The sequence below is a fragment of the Botryllus schlosseri genome, chromosome 2, assembly GCF_051294905.1.
Source record: "Botryllus schlosseri isolate E-star chromosome 2, Bs_hap1, whole genome shotgun sequence".
NCBI classification, from domain to species: Eukaryota; Metazoa; Chordata; class Ascidiacea; order Stolidobranchia; family Styelidae; genus Botryllus; species Botryllus schlosseri.
Window position 1 is genome coordinate 15,396,843 of NC_137237.1, and position 23,534 is coordinate 15,420,376.

At 38.2% G+C, this 23,534-nt stretch overlaps 1 protein-coding gene across 10 annotated transcripts; it reads right to left on the reverse strand.

Annotated features, from left to right (window-relative positions):
- Window positions 1-852: 852 nt before the first annotated feature.
- LOC145433777 (uncharacterized) lies at window positions 853-22,913 on the reverse strand. Of its 10 annotated transcripts, none has more exons than XM_080310982.1 (60): window positions 22,804-22,913; window positions 21,951-22,032; window positions 21,809-21,880; window positions 21,684-21,749; window positions 21,583-21,615; window positions 21,436-21,519; window positions 21,029-21,106; window positions 20,887-20,967; window positions 20,570-20,650; window positions 20,154-20,234; window positions 19,745-19,810; window positions 19,599-19,682; window positions 19,458-19,544; window positions 19,222-19,287; window positions 19,082-19,165; window positions 18,949-19,020; window positions 18,599-18,670; window positions 18,455-18,538; window positions 18,305-18,388; window positions 17,877-17,930; window positions 17,752-17,811; window positions 17,632-17,685; window positions 17,354-17,413; window positions 17,246-17,293; window positions 16,964-17,050; window positions 16,743-16,829; window positions 16,491-16,583; window positions 16,248-16,337; window positions 15,958-16,035; window positions 15,744-15,857; window positions 15,614-15,682; window positions 15,425-15,538; window positions 15,294-15,362; window positions 15,104-15,220; window positions 14,974-15,042; window positions 14,782-14,898; window positions 14,653-14,721; window positions 14,474-14,590; window positions 14,344-14,412; window positions 14,232-14,288; window positions 13,913-13,972; window positions 13,793-13,846; window positions 13,209-13,262; window positions 12,796-12,843; window positions 12,579-12,677; window positions 11,833-12,075; window positions 11,194-11,415; window positions 11,069-11,125; window positions 8,515-8,544; window positions 8,406-8,456; window positions 6,579-6,683; window positions 6,459-6,515; window positions 5,598-6,273; window positions 4,776-4,880; window positions 2,503-2,640; window positions 2,258-2,292; window positions 1,991-2,021; window positions 1,711-1,875; window positions 1,277-1,403; window positions 853-948 (listed from the first exon to the last, which is right to left on the reverse strand). In XM_080310982.1, the coding sequence occupies exons 1-59, from the start codon at window positions 22,842-22,844 to the stop codon at window positions 1,279-1,281; spliced, it is 5,445 nt and encodes a 1,814-aa protein (XP_080167108.1). In that variant the 5' UTR covers window positions 22,845-22,913; the 3' UTR covers window positions 853-948; window positions 1,277-1,278. The 10 variants fall into 10 exon arrangements, with proteins under 10 accessions (XP_080167108.1, XP_080167107.1, XP_080167112.1 ...); XM_080310981.1 differs by having other exon boundaries at window positions 18,949-19,023; XM_080310986.1 differs by lacking the exon at window positions 20,154-20,234 and having other exon boundaries at window positions 18,949-19,023.
- Between the last annotated feature and the right edge of the window lie 621 nt (window positions 22,914-23,534).

Genomic DNA, 23,534 nt, shown 5'->3' on the forward strand with positions numbered 1-23,534 from the left:
CAATATAAAGTTCATGGTTAATTTTGACTTGGCGTAGGTCACAATGCTGCAAGTGTCGTACGATATTGATTAAAAGTAGCCGACAAGAAGCCCCATTAAGATGATGATTGTTAGGCCTATATGTGAAAGCTGCCGGAAGGCAGGAAACGCCGACACTCAAAACTCATTAAGGAACAGCTAAGAATATTTTTTAAGCAATATTCTTTAATTTCGACAGTATAATTCAGCGACATCTTGCAGTATAATAGCGGGTAGCAACCAACAGTCACATTTCTTTCAAAGAACCTGACCAATTAATATCAAGTTAGTGGTTTACCTTTAACATGACTTCACCTTATACAGAAACTTTGATAGAGTCGCATAACGCGTCGATGAAAAAGGCAGTATTAAATAAAGTTACAAATGTTTACTTTTGAGTTGCACATATTTGCTGTAATTACATTTGGATTAATTTTGAAGCATTTAAGATTCCCCGGTCCGCAACATTTGTTTTGGGGTTTTGCCGTTCCGCTAGTTAAAAAGGGTTGAGAACCACAGATGATGAATTGCGTTTTCCAAGGTGAGGCTTGGCTCCCCTTTTGCCCGTTATTTATGAATATAATATATACACCTTGCGGGATTCTGGTTGTAAAAATGTTCAAAATTAGCCATTCATGAGCATCAGTAGAAAAATACCAATAATACTGAGGATTGTCACCTAGGCCTACTTATCCTGACGACAGGTGAGGCACCGCTTCACATGCCTCCCAACCGCACGTTCACGAGTTAAACAATGATGACGTACAATGTATGACGTAATGACTACACTCATTCCCTGGCTTCTTCATGACTGAGCAATGAACAGTGAACACGTTTTGTACACATTCTATTTATTTGGTAAAATCGCAATACAAAAAAGAAGATGAATAGGAAGCGTTGTCCGGTGCCCTTTGAAGATGAATTTCGATTCTAAGAAGAACAGAACCATATTAAAGCAGAAGCACTGATAATGTTTTACGATATGCCGGTAGAATTATATATGCCGGGAATTATATATTTGAGTGTTTGTTGGATTTATATTTTTATCATTTCACAAGACCCTCGCATGATTATGATATCGGGATATCGAGGACAGGAGTCAAAACACTTTGTGGTGACTTCAATTATTTGCCAAGATGCATATTTCAATTTCGAAAGTAGACGGCTCCGATTTACACCTAAATGTATCCAACTGCTTTGATCACTTCTGACTGAGTAGATTGTTATGTCAGTATTGAAAATTCAGCGTAAAACTTACAGTCATGTTACTGTCGCTTCGTGCAACCCTTTCATAACTTTGGCAGCGGTAACGACAGCATATTCGTCAATAGATAACTTGGTTTTCTTTATCGCAGATTTGATGTCTATATCAGGGACAACTTTGCCTGAGAACATACATGGAGCATTTTACAAAGGGCACAATTATTACAATAGCAAAATATGCTATTCCGCTGGCAGATGATTTAATTCCATTGTTTTTCGATTACGACATAGCAAAACGACATAACGCTACGAAGGACAGTCAAAATCCTTTGAGGAATTTACATAATTCGTAACAGTATTCATGTATCTGTTGGTCATACGCGTAGTTAATTCCAAATTCGAAATATACTCACTACTCAGGCAGCGTTCCACAATAATGCTAATAGAATTAAGGGCAATTTTGATGCCACTGCACCGATGTCATCTTACATGTACTGCCAGGTATACTGGGATAAAACCAGGCGTTATAGTCCCATAACATGCTCCATCCTTTGAGAGCGCCCATCTTGCATTTGTCGCAAGTTTTCAGGAAGTCATAAAGCTTCGTTCTTTCCGAGCATTTCAGAACATTGCTAGGTATGTCAATGTTCAGACCTGCGGTAAGGGAAGTTGAAATAGTTCAATTTGCGTCAAACAATTTCAGAGACGGAGATTGCTACAGATTCGGCTTTTCAAAATGAATAGCTCACGAAAACAACAATATACGTACGTGTGTGATAATAGTCCCTTGAGCTGTGCTTCTGAAAGGCAAAATTATAACAATATTATAGCCATACGTTACAATAATGGAATTCATATTAGTTACAAGGATTTCTTCCCACGGATTTATAAGGATTTAAATATAATCTCGTCCAAATCGTTCAAGATCATTACCGACACTTGATAAGTTACGACTTGTGGCAGATGTTTCAAAATGGAGTGCAAATTGTTTCTGCAAGTCGAGAATCAAAAAATACATAGAAAAATGTGATCTTACCGATGCGTAAGACTTCTTATATTTTCTTCCTTGGCCTGTAACAAAGAGATGCACAGTTACAGTAAGTATAGAGCAGAAGAATCACCAGACTATAAACAATTTTAGATCACGAAAACCATGCAAATCGGTCCGACGAGCAATATAGAACACAGAAGTACTCGAGGATGAGTTGTTTTCAATTAAATATGAGCAAGTAACAACACTTATTTTCAAACAACGTCCTCATAAACTCGGCTTATACTTACTATACAACATTTGCTTCGCGATGACAAGTTTAATCCCAGTCTTGATGGTAGCAATCAATCGTTCTTCAAATTCTCCATGTTCAAACACCTTCAAAGGTTCCACTGCTGTGCAAGAGACTTCGGTATTTGAAGGCGGTACTGCAACATTGAATCACAGGTTTAGAACAAAATTGCACTAAAAAGGCTAAGGTCAAATTTGCCATACCACAGATAGTGTTCATATAAATAGGCTATAAAGGTAATGCTCTTGAAATGAGTTTCTAAAAGCCAATTCGAGGACCAAGATCTAGTTCAGTGGTTCACTAAGCGGGTAATTTCACTCCTGGGATTAATCAAAGGGTTGAAAAAGGGACAAAAATGTCAAGTGCTTTTATTTTGAGATGGTTGTGAAAATGAATTTTTGGTCGATGGACAACTAGACTTCGATGCTACAGTGATAGGCTTTAATTCATTTTCACCACGTCAAATTTGGCATTAAAGCAATAAATTTGAACTACCCGATAAAACCTACCTGGGCCCATATCTGCCGAATCATTCTCTCATAAAGATAATTGGATGGCCTACTTTTCGCTACACAAAATTAAACGTTCAAATAGTTGTATTTCTGCATCAAAATATTGATGTAGAATTAGCATACAAACAAAACTACTTGGCAATGTGTTGCAAGTAGATAAAAAACTGCTGTTGAGCAGTACTCCAGAAAACGTAGATCTACTTCGATACTGATAAGTAGGGCGATTTTTTTTGACATGTCAAAAAAGTCAAAATTAGGTCAAAATTGTAGCGTTAGGTCAAAATTGTTTACAAAGTCAAACATTTTTTGACCTCTGAATTTCATTTGTATCGTAGATTTTGCGCTGTCGGTGAACTTATCACTTGATATTTTACAGCTTGTAGCCTACTTTATAGGCCTACCGTTGTAAACGACCCATCGTCTGCTCATTGTGAATCATAAACGATCAAATGAAACAAATAGTGACATGGTTTTATGGTCAACGTATCGCAATATCTTAACTGAAGCAAGACTGCTTGGACATTGCATGATTCTTATATCAAGAAGCGCAAGCTGAAAAATTGTGATATAGACAACATTGTCAGAATGAAGCAACACAGTGTGTCACCAGCAGTGTGCACACAACTTCAGTGTTGTCAGCCAACAACCGCTGCTGTTTAACGTTCTTTCTCCATTCTTGGCAAGCTACTTAGTAAGGACAAACACTTTCTACCCGAGAATGTAGGAAAGTAAGCTATCGTTCGTTCGTTGTACTACAACAAATTTTAATTATTTCCACCATAATACGTAATGTACCTACTGGAATTCTTCATAGGGCCAGATTTCGTTAAAATACTAGTTTTTTCATGGGCTTCTTGGAGGTACAGAACTTCAATATACAATTGAATAGTATATTCATATTGAAATGAACCCGGATATTTTCGGCTGACACTCGTCAGGGGTAATCGTCAGCAACTAGTAAAGAATTGGAAAGAACATGGTATATCAACAATCGTATCACAAAATATGATGTCACCAGCATGAAAGAGAGAGCGTTCAATGTACTATTTTTAGGTGGTACACGTACTCCTTTTGTTGACAGAGTTTTGGTTGGTGTATTTTGATAAAAGTCACTCCAAGTGACACAAATGACGTCATGTTTTGTGATACGATTGTTGATATACCATGTTCTTTCCAATTCTCTACTAGTTGCTGACGATTACTCCTGACGAGTGTCAGCCGAAAATTTTCTGGTTCATTTCAATATGAATATACTATTCAATAGTTTTTTCATGTAAAAATTTGCTAGTTTTTGTGCCCAAAACGTTTTTTCAGGCCAATCTACTTTGTAAGGACAGACAGTTCCAACCAGAAATGAAGATAAGTAGTACAATTTTGACATTATGTGCGAAAACACCTAATTTGCATACGTAAGGTCAAAATTTGGTCAAATTTCAGTTTTTTTAGGTCAAAAAAAAGTCAAAATTTAGATTTTTTAGGTCAAAATCTTCCGTTTTTTAGGTAAAAAAAAATCGCCCTACTGATAAGCGCTGGCTTTTAAGAGTTCGATGAAGACATGTTGAGTTCACTATCAATGCTGTAAGAAGTTTCAAGTACGTTGACCAGTTGATGAATGAATATATTAGAAAAAAATACAAAGTGTGGTTGCGGTACACCTCGACGACCCGCAAGTGATTTTTATGCAATTCAAGTTTATTATTGGAGGAGCAGTAATACCGCCAATCTAGTCTTTGGCGTTACAGCGCAAACCACAACTTACGGAGATCCTTGCTCCATTCCCAAGCCCGACGGGTGGAGTCTGGGTCTTGCGGCCTGAAACACTCTTTCATATTCTGACCCTCGCGTTTCTTCTTCGATCTAGAGTCTGCACACGAACAAAAATCGTAAGTCGGGAAAACTCTTTAAAAATCAACGCAGCGTCGAGTGCTCTTTCTCATCCACAACACGACCATAAACAAACAGTGTCCCCCATGAACATTTATAATCTGTTTACTGTTAGGGAGAGATTAGAACAGCTAGATAATGCTACTAGTTTAATTAGATTGATTAGAGCGAAATGCTGGTAATGTAATTCTAATCCAATTTCTGGTTTTCCTGAAAATGCTTCATGAGAACTGTATCGTGCGAATCGAGGCAAGCTTGCTGTACAGACTTTTGCCATTCTATACTGATGGGAATGACTCTGATTTGACATGAGCTGAACTTAATTCGAATTCCAAGTTTTCGCGAATTCAGTAATTCTAATTCTAATCTAATTTGGAAAAAACTATGTAGCTATAATACTAATTCTAATCTAGTTTCGAAAAGTTGAAAATTTTGTAGCTCTCTAACTCTGGTCTGGGTAGCGTAGGAGCATTCATTATTCCTACTTCAACTTTAATCCTATGATATCCAATCCACAAGCCCATAAGTATATAAACATGCACGACTGCACATGCATACATTGAGTTTCATAGAGAACACAGTTGACGGTCATACGAAGCACCATAAATTTTAAGATGCTCACGGTGAGACATGATTGGCTATCGGTTTTCGTGGATTAAAAAATACGCTAGACCCATAACACGTCCCAAAATCTCACCATCCGTAAGGCCAAGCCACTCCACCGGCACTTTGCTTCGTCTTTTCTGTTGCCGCATCAGCTTCTTTTCCATCCTGCGCAAAGATTGCTGAATCTCGACGTGCTTGGATTCCGTTTCCTCGTCCACTTTCGATTCTTTTTTCTCTCGCTTCTCTCTCTCTTTCCGATGCCGCGTCGCGGCCTTTTCGATTCTCTCCTTCCTTTCGCGTCGTTCTTTCTCGGCCTCTCTCTTTTCTTCGAGCTCCTTCTTCATCTCTTTTTCTCGCTTCCTTCTTTCTTTCCTCTCTTTTCTCTCCCGTTTCTTTTGCTCTTTCGCCTTCTCCTTTTCTATCTCTTGTTCCACTCTCCTTTTCTTTTTATCTTCCCTGTCCTGGGCGCGGAGAAATTCTTCCACTTTCCGCCGCCCAGCCTTCTTTTCCTCACGGTTCATTTTCTTTAGACGTCTTTGCTTTTTCTTCTCCAATTTTTCCTGATATTTCAAAAACTCCCTTTCCTCTTTCGTCTCAAGCGATTCGGCTGTTTTGGTGTGTTTGATTTTCTTGAGAGCTTTCTTCAGCGCCTTTTTCAAGTCCTTTCCGGACATGGACTCGTATTTTCTCTCATTTTCCTTCACATATTTATGGCTCGCCGTATTTTCTAATGCGTCGCCTTTCAACGACAAATCACTTTGAGACTTCTGCAAAATCGAAAATACAGTTAATCGAAGACTAAAGCAAATGATCTCAGCAATGAAGTACTTCAACTTTTTCGGAGTACCTAAGTAGGTTTCATTAGTATCACCAAATCCTCGGATCATATATTGATGTTGATATTATTCTGCCGTTCTCTCAAATACCCTCACTACTATTTCATGATACTCACATAAACCGTCTTGCAATTGGTTTCCATTCTTTCAAATACTGGACCATACCTTCCTCTCTAAATTGAAAAAGAATATTGTTTGACAGAGCGAGCAACAAATGACAGCAACATCTCGCATACCATCTTAGATTTAGCATCGATAATATCCTGTATTGTTATTGGTTTAGCCGGTTCAGGCTCACTCCAAGATAACTGGTCGTCGGTGTCGGCGTCTGTAGTAGTATCCTGTAAGAGAAGAAACAGATAAAGTCATGAACATCCATACTGTTAACCTTACTCCCGCGGTCGGCCTCCAGGCCAAATTTTAATGCATCAACCAAAAAGTTCATAAAACGCGAACAACAGGACTTGAACCGACGCCCAATATATCGCCGTGATCAGGAAATAGCAGCCTAACCAACTGAGCTACTCGAAAGGCTCAAGAGAGAGAGGTGACGATGATATTGAAACAAGTCTACACGATTTCTCAAAAGTGAAAGAGAAATTTGTTTTTCGTTTTCACGTGACGTGATACATAATCCTTTCCATGGTGAATGACCACGTGGTTGTCTTACATATCAATTTCAGCATTCAAACAAGACATTACTGACCTTGATACCTTTACGCAGTCGAGCGCACCGCGACTGGGAGGTTTTCGTTATACGCATTACTCACGGCCGCCACTGATTACGTCATCGCGATAGAGGCAACGCGCCTTGTAATTTGTGTTTATTTGGCTTTGCCTGGTCCAGTTATATAAGTCCAAATCCATGTTACTGATCTTATAGATACTATTCAACGTACATAACTAACAAAATGTTCAATTTGCAACTGCACAAGGCCATCGTAAGTAAATATATTGCCTCGTTTGACACTTCTCATAGGCGCGTGATTTCTCTTGTTGCTTCATTTCATATCAATTTGAAACGTGTTCTACGCATCGAATGTCCGATACAGGTTCGTCAGTATATGGGCATATGATCAACATCTATTCATTGAAGTCTAAAGTAACTTCATATAACATATAAAACGGATGATTCAACTGTCTGTATGATGTTGTTATTACAGGCGCGAGTACAGCGAGTACTGTACTCGCGTAACTTACACACCCATGTCAGCAGTGTTTAGCACTGGCGTCGGGTAACCTATATAAGACCAACCTTCGTGATACTGATCTTGTTGGAGTGTTATGGACTGCATCTAACTATGTGTGTGACATTCAACTGTATAAGGCAATCGTAAGTGAATGTATATGGCCTTATGCGGCAATGCTCACACGTGCGCGGCATTTTTCACGTAACAGAATATTGCTTTATTTCACACCAATTTGAAGCGTGTTCTATCCAACTAATTCCCGATATTATGTTTTCAATGAACTCTTGCGATCAACAACTACTCTAAAACGACAACTGTGTCTGCTTGACGTGCATAACGGAAGATATAAGGGATTATAAGATTAGCGTTCATTCAGGCGAACTGAGCTACACATTGTATTTTGCGGGAAACGCTTTTCTGTATTCAATCTGCATTTTGAACAGATTATGCGGTAAGACAATGGGTTATATATAGCTCGTCGCATGCGTATTGACAATAACTATTTATAGACGATAATTGTAACCGTTTATGACCACAACAATGCAAGATGTCGGTAATTGATTAAAGCGTGTTTGTGAAAAACTGTGTATGGATCTTATAAGATTCACCCGCGGGAAAAGGGTTAAAATAGTGCTGCTATGATTTGCAATGTTTTTTGTAATATTCCCAGCATCTCAAAATCAACAATTGGCATGCGTGAAATTAATTTGGTGCCAATAGGAACCTATTCCTAAGTACCTAAAGAAGGGTAACATTTGTATTAATAATCGCAGCGATCCGCCATCAAATGAAATGTAAATATTCAACATGTCAGCATCCGAGGCAGTCAATTAACTATATCAGTATCTATGATATCAAGTTAAATATGGTTACCTTTGATATTGCTGACGACCAAGAGCACAGGCTTTCTTTATCAGGTTGTTTCTGAAAAACAAAGCACTCGTTTGCGAGAAGTCTTACAAACACCACGTCGAAGACCCACCTTCTTGTTGACGATTTCTTTATACTCGTCCTAAACAGAGAAATGACAAATGATGAAGTGAAACCTGGCAAGTGCGATTAGCAGACCTACACATTCAACTGCGAATCTTCCCGGCTATCATTTTCATAATGATTTCAAGCACAATAGCATGTAAATTCAGTATAAGTATTGACCGATCAAACATGATCTAGGATCAAATCATTGTAAAAACCTTAACCCTTTGTGATCGGCCGGCCTACTGACCAAAATTTTACTTCATCCACAAAAAAGATGATAAAATGTCATCCATATGGCTAAAATAGACGCCCAATATATTGCCGTAAACCTGAAGTAGCCGCCTAGCGGTTAGCGTTGGGACCCCGGGAAATCCAGATCCCGGGATCCCGGGATTTGAAGCAATCCCGATCCCGGGATTGGTCCCGATGAAATCCCGGGATTTGTGAACAGCATCTACCAAGGCTTATGTAGCGCCATATCTCTTATTTTGGTAATAAAGCAGTGTCACAAACTCGACTGATTGTCTAGAACAGTGGCCTCAAACACGCGGCCCGCCAGAACTGTTTTTGCGGCCCACGTCGACGTTTTGATTTTTCAAGCATTCGACAATATTAAACTCGAAAATTTCAGATTTCGGATTTGAGAACTTGAAATTTCATTCTGAAACCACTTCAAAAACCTGAATCGCTATCACACATCAAAAGTCCACTAGCTGCTAAATTATAATGCGACAGCTTTTACGATGACACGATGCATTTGTCGTCTCGCATAGTTTCTAAATAACTCCCTATGTCGCCAAATTATGCCAAGCACAACAATATTTTTTAAAAATATTGAAAAATATGACTTTTTCGTGGCAACCGTGAATATTACAATAGTGTATTACATTTTCACAATGTGTATGAAATGCCAATCTGCAAGGTCCGACAAAAAAGGCGTACTGGGAAATACATATCATACCCCTATTTGATGCTGCTGCCCGCCGCGTCATCAAAAACGACGAAATTGGCCCGCGAGCAAATTGGAGTTTGGGACCCCTGATCTAAACGATGATACTCTTGATGCTCTTATGTTTTGCGTCAATTCAATATCACAAGGACTAAATGTTATTTGTGTAACTTGTATGTGTATTTTACAACTTTTCTAATCCCGGGGAATCCCGGGATTGAGGAGCGATAATCCCGGGAAATCCCGATCCCGGGATTTCAAATTTGATCCCGAAGTCCCAACCCTACTAGCGGTCTGAGATACTCTTACAGCTCATACGCCAGAGGGAATAGCGGTGTGCAAGAAAATGTTCTCGATTTCTTGAAAATAAAATACAATTTTGTTCTTCTATATCTCCTGACGTCATACTTAGGCCCTCTCTTGGTATATGACCACCTGATTGCGTTCCGCATGAATCTCTACGTTCCAACGAGACATTACACGCTACTATAGCGCTTCATAGCCCAGCGCTACGATCTTGGAAAGGCAGACATGATAAGCACAAATCACGCAGCCGCCGCCGATGAGTAATCGATTACGTAATCTCGCGGAAGGCAATTCACTTTCAATTCTACATAACATAGTAACTATTTTATATATCTCCATGCTATTGAAGTGGTATCAACCCCAGTGGCTTGTTATATGTAACTTGCAACTGCATAACGGATTCGTAAGTATACACATATTGGCTTATTCGACACTGCCCAGTGCCCATATACGCTCGAGAAGTCATTTCATGTGATACATTATTGCTTTGTTTCACATCAATTTGAACTGTATTCTACACGGCTTATGTTCCATGTATGATCAACAGTAGTCATAGAAGCCAACAGTAACTTCGTGTGCCATCTAAACAGATATATAACTGCCTCTATATGATGTTGTTATTACAGGCTCTGGTACAAAAATAGCTAACTCTCACGCTTATTTGTGTAGTGTTCGGGCTGGTGTCGGCTTTGATATACAATACTAAACCCCATGATAGGGATATTGATGTATATGCCAGGATAATGGCCAACCATATGTACAATTTGCAATTGCCTGAAGCAATTGTACATCTGTTTGAAGCCGCAACGAGTCGGATGAACTTACGCAGCCATGATTTTCACGTAATAAGGTATTGCTTTCTTTCACGTCGATTTGAAACATCTCTACGTGCTAATCTTCGATATAAGGACTTTCATAGAATAGTATGACCAACAACGAGTCATAGAAGATAACTGTAATCGGTTATATGACGTCTAGAACGGAAGATACAATGGTTTATATTCCAGGCGTTCATTCACGCGAACATCATTACAAATTCAATTTTGCGGGAAACGTTTTCGCGTGTTAAATCTGCATTTCAAGCAGGATATACATTGATATAATAGGTTGTACATGGTCTTATGTATGCGTATTCATAATAGCTATCCATATAAATCGATTGTTACAGTTTAGAAAGTAATGCAGGTCGAGCTATCTGAGAATATATAACGACTCCTCCGGGTTAAACAACCGCGGTCCAGTATACTGGTCCGCCGGTCGCAAAGGGTTAATGCTTGAAATTTAATTCTCTTCATTTACTTACCACCAGTTCCTGATACCTCTCCTGCATCTTTTCAAGCCGCAAACCGCACGCACTTTTCTGTAGAAGAAGATTGCAAAAATCGTCAATCTCTACCCCCATCTAAACTCGAAAGATATGAGCGTCACCATTTTCATTTGAAACTCCAATATCCCGAGGATCGTCGCTTCGCCTTTCGGTATCTCATCGTCGGATTCCCGTTGTTTTTGGGAATCGTGTGAATCCAGCTCGGTATCTCGCTTTTCAAGAGCTTTGTCTTTCGAATCGGGATTCGATTTTTTCGTCGTCTTTGGCTCGTCATCCGATTTTAAAATGTCAGAAATATCAAACGGATCCGTTTCGGACGCATCCTAGAAAGGAATCAATAGCCATGAGCGGATTGTGACAGAATAGAAGACAAGACGTCATAAAGGGTGAGAAATTAAGTTGTTATATCATACAAAATTTCGGTGTTTCAACTAGAACTGTGCAGTCGGAGCTTCCTTCAATTTTCTCTTGATGGAGCCAAACATGACTTGACAAACCAAAACTAACCCTAACTTCAACCCCAAAATGAGCCCTGGCCACAACCATACTTGTTTTCACGTTTTCCACAACTTTGAAAAACTTAATTTCTTTCTGTGAGCACAATTTTTTCTCAATTCAAAATATTAGCTTGCTTCACTCAGTAATAATAATATACAATAATATTGTCATAGATAATCATTGTATTATCATATAATAATAATACTAAAATTGTACACGTTTAATTGTTGTGCGCTGAGTACCTGTTCTACCGAAGAGCTTTCGCCGTTGTTTCCATTATCGCATCCTTCTTCCATCACAGCATTGATGTTCTTCACATCATTCGAAATCCCGGTTTGGGATTCCACTCCGCTGTCTGCAGTGGAAGGATTTTGAGCGATCGGAAGTGTCGAATTAGGATTGTGCTTCTTTGGTTGCGTTTTCCGCAGCAACTTTTCTTCGATTGAATCCAACAGTTCCGAAAAGTTGTCATCATCGACATCAGCCTGAAATGGCGAAACGTATCTCAGGTTGTTGCCCGAGGCACGATTGCTTTGCCAATATGAAATACGGTTCGTAAGAGATGGCAAAGGCAGTCATCATTGGAACTCAAGTAGAAGTAGAAGTAACGTCATAATTTTCTACTCAAGTACAAGGAAAAGTACCGATTTTGGGCTAAGCAAAAAATTTAATATTCTAGACCTAGTTTTTCCTAAAATACTGGAAACTGACAAGAAGCAAAAGGAGTGTGAAATTATAACCATTTGAATAAGTAGTGCAAGAACATCAAACCAAAATAGGTATTCTGAAGAAGTAAAAGTATTTTCTCTACTTGAAATAATTCATCGCCGAAGAAATTCATATATACACCTGATATACTCTACAAACACCGATAGAAGCCGAACGTCTCAAAGTTTAGCAAATGTGCACAGTTCACACCAATCGAGCGCTGACTAACACAACATACCGCAAATATCTTGCAAAAACAAGTCAAATCTTTATCGCTAACCTTGGACTTCTTATCAGCCTTGTCCTGCTTTGGTCCGAATTTTTTCGCTTTTGCTACCGGCAGCTTGGTCAGATCTTCACCTTCATCGTCGGACAGATCCTAATGAAAAACAACGCGGCTCAAATACGGACTGCGTACCGGCATGAAAATTTATGACAATCATTCCGAAATAATAGTAGTAACTGGCGACCAAAAAGGTAAAAGCAATATTACTCACCCAAGAATTGCATTCGTCGAATTTCTCCGGTTCTGAAGCGGGCGCCGTCTGAAAGCAATTAATCGTCGTGAAAATTTGGTTTCCTACTGTTTTTCCGAACAGGATTACGATCCGTACTTAACAATGCATGTGACGTACATAGATCTTGTACCGTACCATGGGCAATTACACTAAAAAGGCGACTCTCCCACAACGTAATATAGTATCGATCGTGATATTACAGCAGAGACAAAAATCAAGATACCGTCATACAGGAATAATATGTTGAGACACGTACGGAGTCTTAACTGCTTTGGATTAGGATCATCACCATCCTCGATTGATCAATATGCTTTTTCACAAATTTTGTCAAAATTGTATCCACATTTGGCCAAACTAATCTCATCAATAACTAATCTTATCAAATACACCACCTGTTCTATCGCTTCCACTGGAATAGTCTCCTTAGGTAGTGACTCTTGTACAACCTATAACAAGATCAAGTATCGTAAGATTATCAACCAGGTTAACCAGCCAATATTTAAGATCAGCGGATGTTCGAGCGGGTCATTCAGGAGTAGAGTCAGAGTGACGACCTTTTTTTAGTAAACACAAAACAAGATTTCCAGTAAATATGTCAAAATCAAATGCATTGAATTTAGTTAAACTGACTTTTATGATTTGATGAAAGTGTCCTCCTTCTCCGATTCCAAAATATGGTAACCCTACTATATGCCGGTAACCGATGATAAATGTAAGATTAATAAACTGCCCCTGGTCGTTTCGACATCTTCATCTCAGTTAAAGTGGATGTTAAATAGGGTGTGGAAGCTACCAAGGTCTTAAGTCCATATATTGTCTGCTCTCAGCGAAACAAAGCATTAAATCTCAAGGTAGTTGAACATTGATAAAGACTACAGACAAATTCAGATGTTATTACGATTAATCTGTAAGGTACATATATATAGGCCTACCATAAACTACATGCTTGATGTAAAATTGATCAGCAATATCTTACTTGAACATGCGGACTTGTTTGTATGGCACTAACAGTTTCTGTCTGTTCGTCTACCTGGAGATAGTAGAAAATTAAGCTCGTTATGAGTTACGAAAGTACTTTAATCGTAAAAATACATACCTTCTTCAGAGTTATTATCTGCCGCAATTGTTTCTGATCCAATTTCTCCATAGGCTCAAACTGGAATAAATACGAAGTCACAAGATAAAGAGAGCAATGCAGAATAATTCCGATGTGTTTCCAACAAATAACATGTAAGTTGCTTGACGCAAATTGTGTAACTGGCATGATTTTGTAACCTGTACCGAAAGACAAGGAAATGAATACTTGAAACACTATTTCCAAAGATAAAATTGACAAGGTATACTGCTACAGTGCGATTTGATGGTGAAGCAAACTATCAATTCACACCAGACATAACGAGGGAATAATTGCATACCTCAGTGATGGCATAATGTTTTGTGTTTGCTCTCAGTTTCACCACACTCTGGATAGTCTGAAATGTAGGAAAAATATTATATTGTGTCAGAAAACAGCAGGCAATATCTTACAAGACAAGGCTCTATCTCTTGTGAAAATTCTTCCACAATAAGATCTGAATCTTTCAGCACTTTTTCAACCTGAAACGATGTATACTTAAGAATAGCAAACAAATAATAACATGAAGAATGAGGATTCTACCAGTTCCGGTGTTTCCTGGCGGTTGCGTGTTCCAAAATTTGGTAAATTCTTGATCTTTTTCATGGGCGGATTGCCAATGCAAACATCTAGTTTGGACTTTTGATTCAGTTCATCACCCTGAAATATAAAATACTGTGTTTGTGATGTAAACTAGTCTAGTCTTTAGTCCAATATCTTACAGGGTTTTCTTCCAAATCTTGTGTAATTTCTTCCAAAATAAGATCAGAATCTTTCAAGACTTTGTCATGCTGAAACCACACGTGATCTATACTTAATAATTAAAACACGCATTAATATGGAGATTTTACCACTTTGGAGGGTTCCCGAGTGTTACACGTTTCAAAATTTGGCAAATTCTTGATCTTTTTCATTGGGGCGTCGACAATGTTAACTTGTTGCTCGGACTTTTGGCCCAGTTCATCACCCTGAAATATAAAGTATATGTGATATAAACGAATCTAGGCAACTCTGTAGTGTCAAAAACACAGGCAATATCTTACAGTGTTCACTTCCGTCACCTGCGTAATTTCTTCCAAAATGAGATCGGAATCTTTGAACACTTTGTCAACCTGAAACCACATGATACCTACACTTGATAATATGAACACAAAAATAAGATGGAGATTCTACCGGTTTAGGTATTTCCTGGGCGATGCGCGTTTCAAGATTTGGAAAATTCTTGATCTTTTTCATGGCGGCATTACCAATGTTAACTTCTTTTTTCGACTTTTGATCCAAATCATCACTCTGAATCATAAGGTATGTGATGTCAACGCGTCTAGATCAATCTACAAGGTGATAACAGCAGCTAATTATTTACAGGGTTTGTTTCCATCTCTTGCGTAATTTCTTCTAAAATTAGATCCGAATCTTTCAACACTTTGTCAACCTGAAAGCAGATACACAATATAGTTGATGACAATAATTAAAATAAACGAATGGAAATTCTACCATTGTTGGTGTATCCTGGGGGTCACGTGCTTTCAAATTTGTCAAGCTTTTGACTTTTTTTATGGAAGAATCGCTTACACAAACTTTATTGTTTGACTTTCGATCTAGCTCAGTCTGAAATGCAAAGATTAAATATCAACACAAAATCTAGATAGACTATAGTTAATAAAAATTCGGGTAACATCTTACAACGCTTGCTTCCATCTCTTGTGTGATTTCTTCTGAAACAAGATCTGAACCTTCTAACCCCTCGTCAGTCTGAAAATATATGTATATATACATCTTTTTATAAACACATTACGGATGAATGGTGATCTACCTGTTCTGATATCTTTTGGGTTTCAAGTGTTTCAAAATCTTGCAAATCCTTGATCTTTTTCGTGGAGGAATCGTTGATGCAAGCCTTGTCCTCCAACTTTTGATCAGGCTCTGCCTGAAATACATAGTCGGCGATGTAAACATAGAATTATATCGAATCAAAAATGGCCATCATTCACTGATAAGCCCAACGTTGCAAATATTACAATACAAACCTGAGGAGCATTGCGACATGGTTTGGGTGAGACATACGTCAATCCAATGTTCTCCAACGGTTCAGTATTTTGAAGATCCTGAAATGAAATATTCAAGCTACTGTAACATAACTGGTAAAAAAGCAGACGAGTTCATAGAATTTAACACAGTGTCCAAACTAACAAGAGTAAGTGTGATGAAATGAAATCTATTTGAGAAAACCTTTGAACTAAAATTATAACAAGTTCTATAAGAATACGTTATCACGTTACGTTTTGATTGTTCAAACAAAAAATCTGGGTCATTCTACCTGCCGGGGTAATTTCCTACGCTTCTTGACCTTTTTAGGAGAAAAGTTTTCGGGGCTATCTTTCGCAGATAACTTGATATTCGGATCAGTCTATCAGTAAAATCATATGAACAAATCAACAAGGGAAATACAGGCACAATCGAAACTCTTCGAATTCATTTGTCGGAAATAGGGATTTCCTAAATCTCATTAACACATTTTATTACATGTACTGAAAAAATAGATAGTATTACGAAAGCTTACATGCTGATCTTGTTGAGCGTTACCAGATGACGTCACAGAGACATCTTTCAATACAAGTTGTTTCACATCCACAGTGTCAACATGACTTTGATCCTGCAGGAATGGAAAGGACTAGATCAGGAAAAATGTATGATTTTGGAGCAGACTAGTCGCAACAGAAGCTTAAAAAGTGTTCAAGCTCAATTATAAAAATTACTATTGGTATATCTTAAACATGCTACTTTGATTTCCAGTGAAAATGGGTCATTCTACCTGTTGGGGTAATTTACTACGTTTCTTCAGCTTTTTAGAAGATTTGTTCGCGCCACCTTTCCCTAAGGACTTTATATTCGGGTCAGCCTATAAGCAAAATTATATGAACAAATCAATACAGGCATTACCACAATCCATACCATGCAAAGACACAGGGTTCTCTAATACCAATAATACACATTTTTGCTCTGTAAAGAGAAATTTGAGATAGAAAATCTTACATGGATATCTTGTTGCGAGTTGGCAGATGGATTCAGCGAGACATCCTTCAATTCAAGTTGCTCCACAGTTTCAACTTGACGTTGATCCTGGAGGAAAAGAAGGAGTCAGATTAGGAATAGTGTATCGATTGAGCAGCCTAGCGCCAACATAAGCTTGAAAAGTGTCTTGAAATTTTGTACGAATAATAGTCATTCTGTACCGGAGAATCACAGATTAAATTCCATTCAGTTGATCACTCAAGTCATCAAAGCAACAGAAATTCTAACAACACAATATTTCACCTGCTTCAAAACTTTGCTAGTTTTGCGCATCTTTTTTCTTCTCATCTCCTTTTAAGATAAGATTGTATGGATTAGAACCAGTAAAAAACTATTACCATACAAAAATACCTTTTTCGCTTGCATATCCTCCAATTCACTTCCAAGACTATGCACCGCAATCGGTTCAGCCTGTGAAGTGAGATAGTTATGAATTAGGATTATCTATCAAACTTGTTATTAAGCTTGAAATAAACTGGTCTGCCACACGTGACAAGTTATTCAATTTGTGATAAGCTTTGACTTCATCACATGGAAACAGAATATCATGCAAATATACTTTCAGACTATATTCACATCTGAGTTTTCTATTAAACTCAAACCCAATTGATAAGCGTGACGGTTTATACCTGTTGTGGTGATGTGCTTTGTTTGAGTAGATCACCGCGAGACAAGTGTGCATCCTGAAATGTGATAAGGTGTGAGTATAGGAGCAGACAACCAGATGAAAATAAACAATGCACAATCACCTTTGGCACGGATTGACTCCTGTATTTGATTCCTTCAATCGATCCATCCTTTCCATCATTCTAAATCGACAAGAAAATGATAGAGAATCAATCCATATTCAATTTTTTTACCAGGAAAATGATACCTGTTGCAAGCAAGCGTTGTCCCCGTGACCCGATGTTCTGTATTTCACTCTCCTCTGTAGAGTTAATTACAACTATTTAGAAATTTGCAACTCAGCAGGGCTGTATTTACTTGCTAGTCTCCAATGAGCTGCAAACTATCTAAATCTATGCATATGGTTCAGTTGAATTTATTAAATATTTTATCAGATCAATACACCACAAGATTGCAATTCAACGAAAAGACAGAAAGGTGTTGAAGCGAGTAGTCTTTGAAATCAGACACTCAACTGGGCCTAGGCGACGTAAAGATGAGGCATGCACAGTATTGCACACTGGATGAAAAGTGAAAGAAGACAACATAAAAGGACAAGCGACAAAGTGAGGTGGCATGCGACGGAAGGTGAGATCGATATGGAAATAAGGCATTGGATAACCCAAGTTAACTTACCCTGGTTTCCTTATTTGGTTTATGTCGAGGTGGAGAAAGGTATCTCATATATTTGCAGCTCCCCAACTGCTCTATTTTTGGAATCTGAACGAATCACAAATCAAATATATTTACAAAGGAAGTGCATTTGGAATTTGTGCATTTTCTTACCGCAGCCATGCTTGCAGAAATATCCGACTGAGATTTTTCTACAATTGTCTGCCTTCCTGCTACGTCTGCTGGATTCGATATTTCCTTCAAATGAACAGATAGCATCATTGCCAAGACTTTGCACCATGTACGAAGTCGAAATACCTGTTGTGTGGTTTTCTTCTTCGAAAGGCCTTTTTCAGACGCTGGTCGACGCTTCTTTTCGTATCTTGACTTCTGCGGAATTTTTCAAGTAAAGAACTTAGAGAATGCTACTTGAAGAGAACATAAAACAACAACATCATCACATATCAAGCACAATTTTTCACTTCCCCATTAATGATAACGCTGTACTATTAGACATTGAATTAAAACTTGACTGAATGCAGTCACTATTACGAAATTAACTAACTCAAATTTCGAGTAGTATACTTGGAATGGGAATGTAGATCAAATTGAAATGAAAATTTGTGTATCCAATATTACATCGCAAAAATTGGCAACAGATCACATACCCGTTGCTTAGGCATAGGTTGAATTCGACGTGGAATGCGTTTCAAATCCTCCTCATTATGCACCACCAATACCTGCTACAAGAAATCATAATGCGTCAGAAATGTTGCAGTAACTATTGCAGCAAATGCATACCACAGATTTTTTTCTGGTGGTGGATCTCGGTGATTGGTCCAGATCATCATTCTCTAGCACCATTTTACCACATTTTCTTTCACTCTAAAAAATAATTACACACCTCAATGCACACTCAAAAGCTCGAACTAAAAGGGTACCTGAAGACAAGCTTTGACCTCCTGCAGAATCGACTCAGGATTAGCCTTCTTTCTTGGCTTTGACTTCTAAACAATATAGATAACATGTGAAAATTAAACTGTTAAGGTTATTAGGAAGCTCAGATCTGTATGACCTCAACATCACTGGTCGAACATACCATCGCAAATACAATATCATTAAAGTCAGATACATCACTAATGGATAAGGTTTCCAATGACACCAAAAGTAAACTTACTCGAGATCTCAGAGCCGAGTTATTGGGTTTCGACATCTGCTTCGGTTCACCTTGGTCACCGACATTCAAATGTTGTTTCTCCGACGCCTGTTAGCAATAGGCTCATTACATCGAACATAATAAGCTGAATTCAATTCATACCAAGGATTCCTGTATCATGTTTTCCAATGGAGATTCGGTAAAAGCAATATCACCAGATATTATTTTGCCGTGTTTACGACCAGCCTTGTAAAGAGACATTTTTATATTAATTGGAGTCTTTCAGATATACTTGATAGGTAACCCACCTTTTTGTGGCTTGTTTCTTCCGTCGTAATTGATCTAGGCTTTGTTCTTCTCTCTCTTGTCCGCTTCTGCAAGGTATACATCCATTCCATTCAATGCATTTTAAAGCATATGTACGTTTTGATGTATGTATCGCTGTATGTACACAATGTACATAGATATCTATTCCAATCACTTAAGAAGCCTACAGGTTATAGTGTCGGGTAGAGCATCAATTTGAATCATCTGAGATACACAGAATTTATAGGAAAAGCATGTTCTATACATTAATAACAATAGATATCTGCAGAAGAGTATTGAATAGGTACGAAGAAATCTAATAATTATCAATCACACGAAGATACAAAAAATATCAGAGGATCTAAGGGAGTGTATTTGATGAAATGAGAAACGACACTATAGGGAACTTACACGAGATTTCACAATCTGACTTTGAGGTGAGTCAGATGCCCTCAATGAGCTGTCACGGTTCACATTTTGTTCCTCCAAATCCTAGCATCAAAGAGAAAGTTTCAATAATTAACCCAAGTGGTAAAATGGCACTTGTAAGCAATTTCGTTCCACTCATGTACCGGCTACTAGTTGTGCCTAGGGCCGGTTGGCTGTCTGATTTCATAACTACTCCAAGTCGTTTCGATATCTTCCAATCTTTTCATTGTATCAAAGTCTTGTGGTGTTTTGAAATGAGAAAATTCTTAATAAACTGATGGTGTAATAGACTTCTACGAAGTGCTGTTTGAATGTCACAGGCGATATCTTCTATAGACATATTCAAAGTTACACCTCAGATGTTTCAATAATATTTCTACCTAATTCTATAATATTACCTTTTGCGGAGGGTTGTTGCCACACAGATCTACTTCATAGAGGACTTTTTGTTTTGAATGTGAACGGTGGGACTTTTTTTTCTGGAAAATGATGGAGTTGAATCAGAGATAATGATGAAAAGTGGAGAGGTTTCAGAAAAATATAATATTTCTATAAGCAGTCCATGATACTACCACACCAAACTCATGAGCGGTTCTGCGGATGCCCTCAAACTCCACTTACAATTGCAGTAATTATAATGAATTTGGAAGGCACGTAAATCATGCTACAGATCAAATCAAACAACAGATATTGCATGAACTGATTGAATCCTTACTCGAATCCTCTTTCCTGAACTTGCGTCACTGGAATTTACAGACAACTTGTCCAGTTCGCCTCTAATCGACAAAGTCAAATCCTGTAAGATTGATATACTTAATTTTTTCAATCATGGACTTTAAATTAAATAATCCCCTTACCAGCATTCGACCATCACCATTTTTGAATGAATTTCTTTGGTTCCGCTGCACATCATTCAACTTGTTAGGCATCTTGTTCTGGAATGTGTCAAATAAAAATCAAATCAACCAGTTAGATCACAGGTGAGCAAGACCTTGGGCAGAATGCAACCATCAAAGAAGTGTCGCCAAGTGGGACCTGCAAAATCGGTTTCAATCATGTGGTTTTCCTTAAACTACTCATGAATTTTATATAAAGTCCGAAATCTGATATCGAACTTTATCTCGTCACCATTTCGCAACGAGATAGTAGGCCTTGCAACTACCATAAAGCCTATGTCTGCCCAGGGTTTCACTGCGCTGTTGATGTCTGGCATGCTTGTGCAAAAATGTGAATTTAGTCTGAATTAGATCCTAAAATAACTTACTTCTTCGAGCGCAAGATACTCTTTTACTAATGTCAAGAACGGCAAATTCCGAGGGTCATATTCGCTGCCACTGTCTTCCTTTTCCTATTAAAGTGAGAGTATCAAACTAGATATATAATAAAGATTAGAAATGGTATGAAATCCCACCTCAAGATAATTTTTTGACACAGGTTCTTCTCGCTAAAAATTGAATAGATTTGTGTAAATAAATGTGATAATTATATTCAATGGAGATTAATGCTGCTTACTGCACAAGGCATACAGGACAATGGACTCATGCAGGATACCAAACCCTTCCAAGCTTTCTTTATACACTGAAGACAATATTACTTCGTTACCATTTGTATATTGACAAGCGGTAATACAAACTTACATTGCAATCTCTGTCAATGGGCTGGAAGTTTCGGAAACTAGCAGGATTCACATATCTTCCTGGTGAGGAAACCTAAATAAAAATCGTGATGCATATCTAGCAAGGATACATCAAATACAGTATGACATTTTATTCAACTCACGCTGTTATCCTGTTCCACGGGAGGGAAATGAAAACCGATCGAAGATGACGGAAACGCATCTTTAGCATGACAAATTGTAGCACTGAAACAACATGATGCACAAATATAAGAAACAATGAATGTTTCTTTTTAATGCAATCATTTTCCACACAGATTACCTACGGCCAGAGTGGAATTGGTGGCAACGTCACGTGCAACTTAATTCCGAAGACAACTACTGTTTCCACTTTCCAGTCAGACACACTGTTTTACTGATTTCGAATCGCAATAAAAATATAATACATGGTGCAGCAATACGATCCTTACGGGTTCAAGTGGACCATTGCAGCAGTGATGGAGTTTAAAGGCCACGCTATAATAAGTTGAGTCTCACGCCATAAATAAAGTGGATGGTTGGAACATCAACAGAATAATACACAATTCAGTACTAAACAAAATAAGGAATGAATGAAATACAATCACAATGACAAGAGATTAATAGGAGATGAATAAATGCACAGAGCTGTCCGTTCAAAACTAATAAACATGTTGGCAACATACGATTATCGAACACACGGCAATTGCAATGCAAAGCAGTTGATAGCCTACGGTACCTCCTACGGTAGGCCTACATTGTGACAAAAAGGTGTGAAAACATAATAGTGTATAGTTGTGCCACCCGATCTACCGTAAGTTAATTTAGTGCGAATGCAAATCTGAACGTATGAACAAATACAACGGTATATTCCTTTGCCTATTTGCAAAATTCGAAGAGCTAAGCTAAGTGATGACTGTCAGCTAAAAAATTGCTCTACACTTCACAGTAGCTCGTTAAGAAACACAAAAGACGATAAGCAAATGCAAAAGTTTTTACCTGCTACGAGGGCAAGAATTGCGCATTCGATAAGACGACATCGCTATCCAAGTATTCGAGGCTCTTCACAAGGATAAAACTACTCGATAATGAAATCCTGTAAAAATATTTCTGAGATATTTCACTAGTTATTATGACATCACAATTTGTCACGTGATCTATCAGCTGACTGAGTTGCCAGGGAGCCAAAATTACAATATGCGTTGCCAGCTTAAACTCTTATATTTGAATGAAATTTTCTATTACTCAAATGATCTGGCTATAAATCACCAACCAATATATATCGATTGTAGATTATTATGCAAAAGTTAGAACGGATTCGAAATTGAAAGCCTATCTACCGGGAAAGGGCGATATGTATTCTGGAAGCAGCTACCGTGACAGCAGCTGAATAATGAATAATATCTTATTGTTACGTCATATAGAGTCTCGTCATTATCGAAAGTCCACGTTTCAACCGCTAAAATAAACTGGCAAGGGTTTGCCGAACATGCAACGGCGTTTGGACTAGTGCACATTATTCAATCATGGGGATGCGATAATATTCGGTGCGAATACAGTAACCCGCGACTCGTGAGCGTTTTTGAAATTTTTCAGCCTAGTCGCGTATATTGGACATAGACATAGGTTCACAAATGCTCGCATCGCGATTTGGCCAAATGCATACCTGGTTACAATGCAAGTCGCAAGTATATTCGTCTGGGAGTAGAGTTGATTTTGGACTTATTTAT

What these genes read in the sequence shown, in the direction of transcription:
- LOC145433777 (XM_080310981.1), bottom strand. Translation starts at nt 22,844, where the DNA reads ATGTCGTCTTATCGAATGCGCAATTCTTGCCCTCGTAGCAG. An exon ending in AAGAGATGGAAACAAACCCT is followed by an intron (nt 15,221 to 15,293) that starts GTAAATAATTAG and finishes CTTATGATTCAG; the next exon opens with AGTGATGATTTGGATCAAAA. An exon ending in CGCGAAGCAAATGTTGTATA is followed by an intron (nt 2,293 to 2,502) that starts GTAAGTATAAGC and finishes TCTTTGTTACAG; the next exon opens with GCCAAGGAAGAAAATATAAG.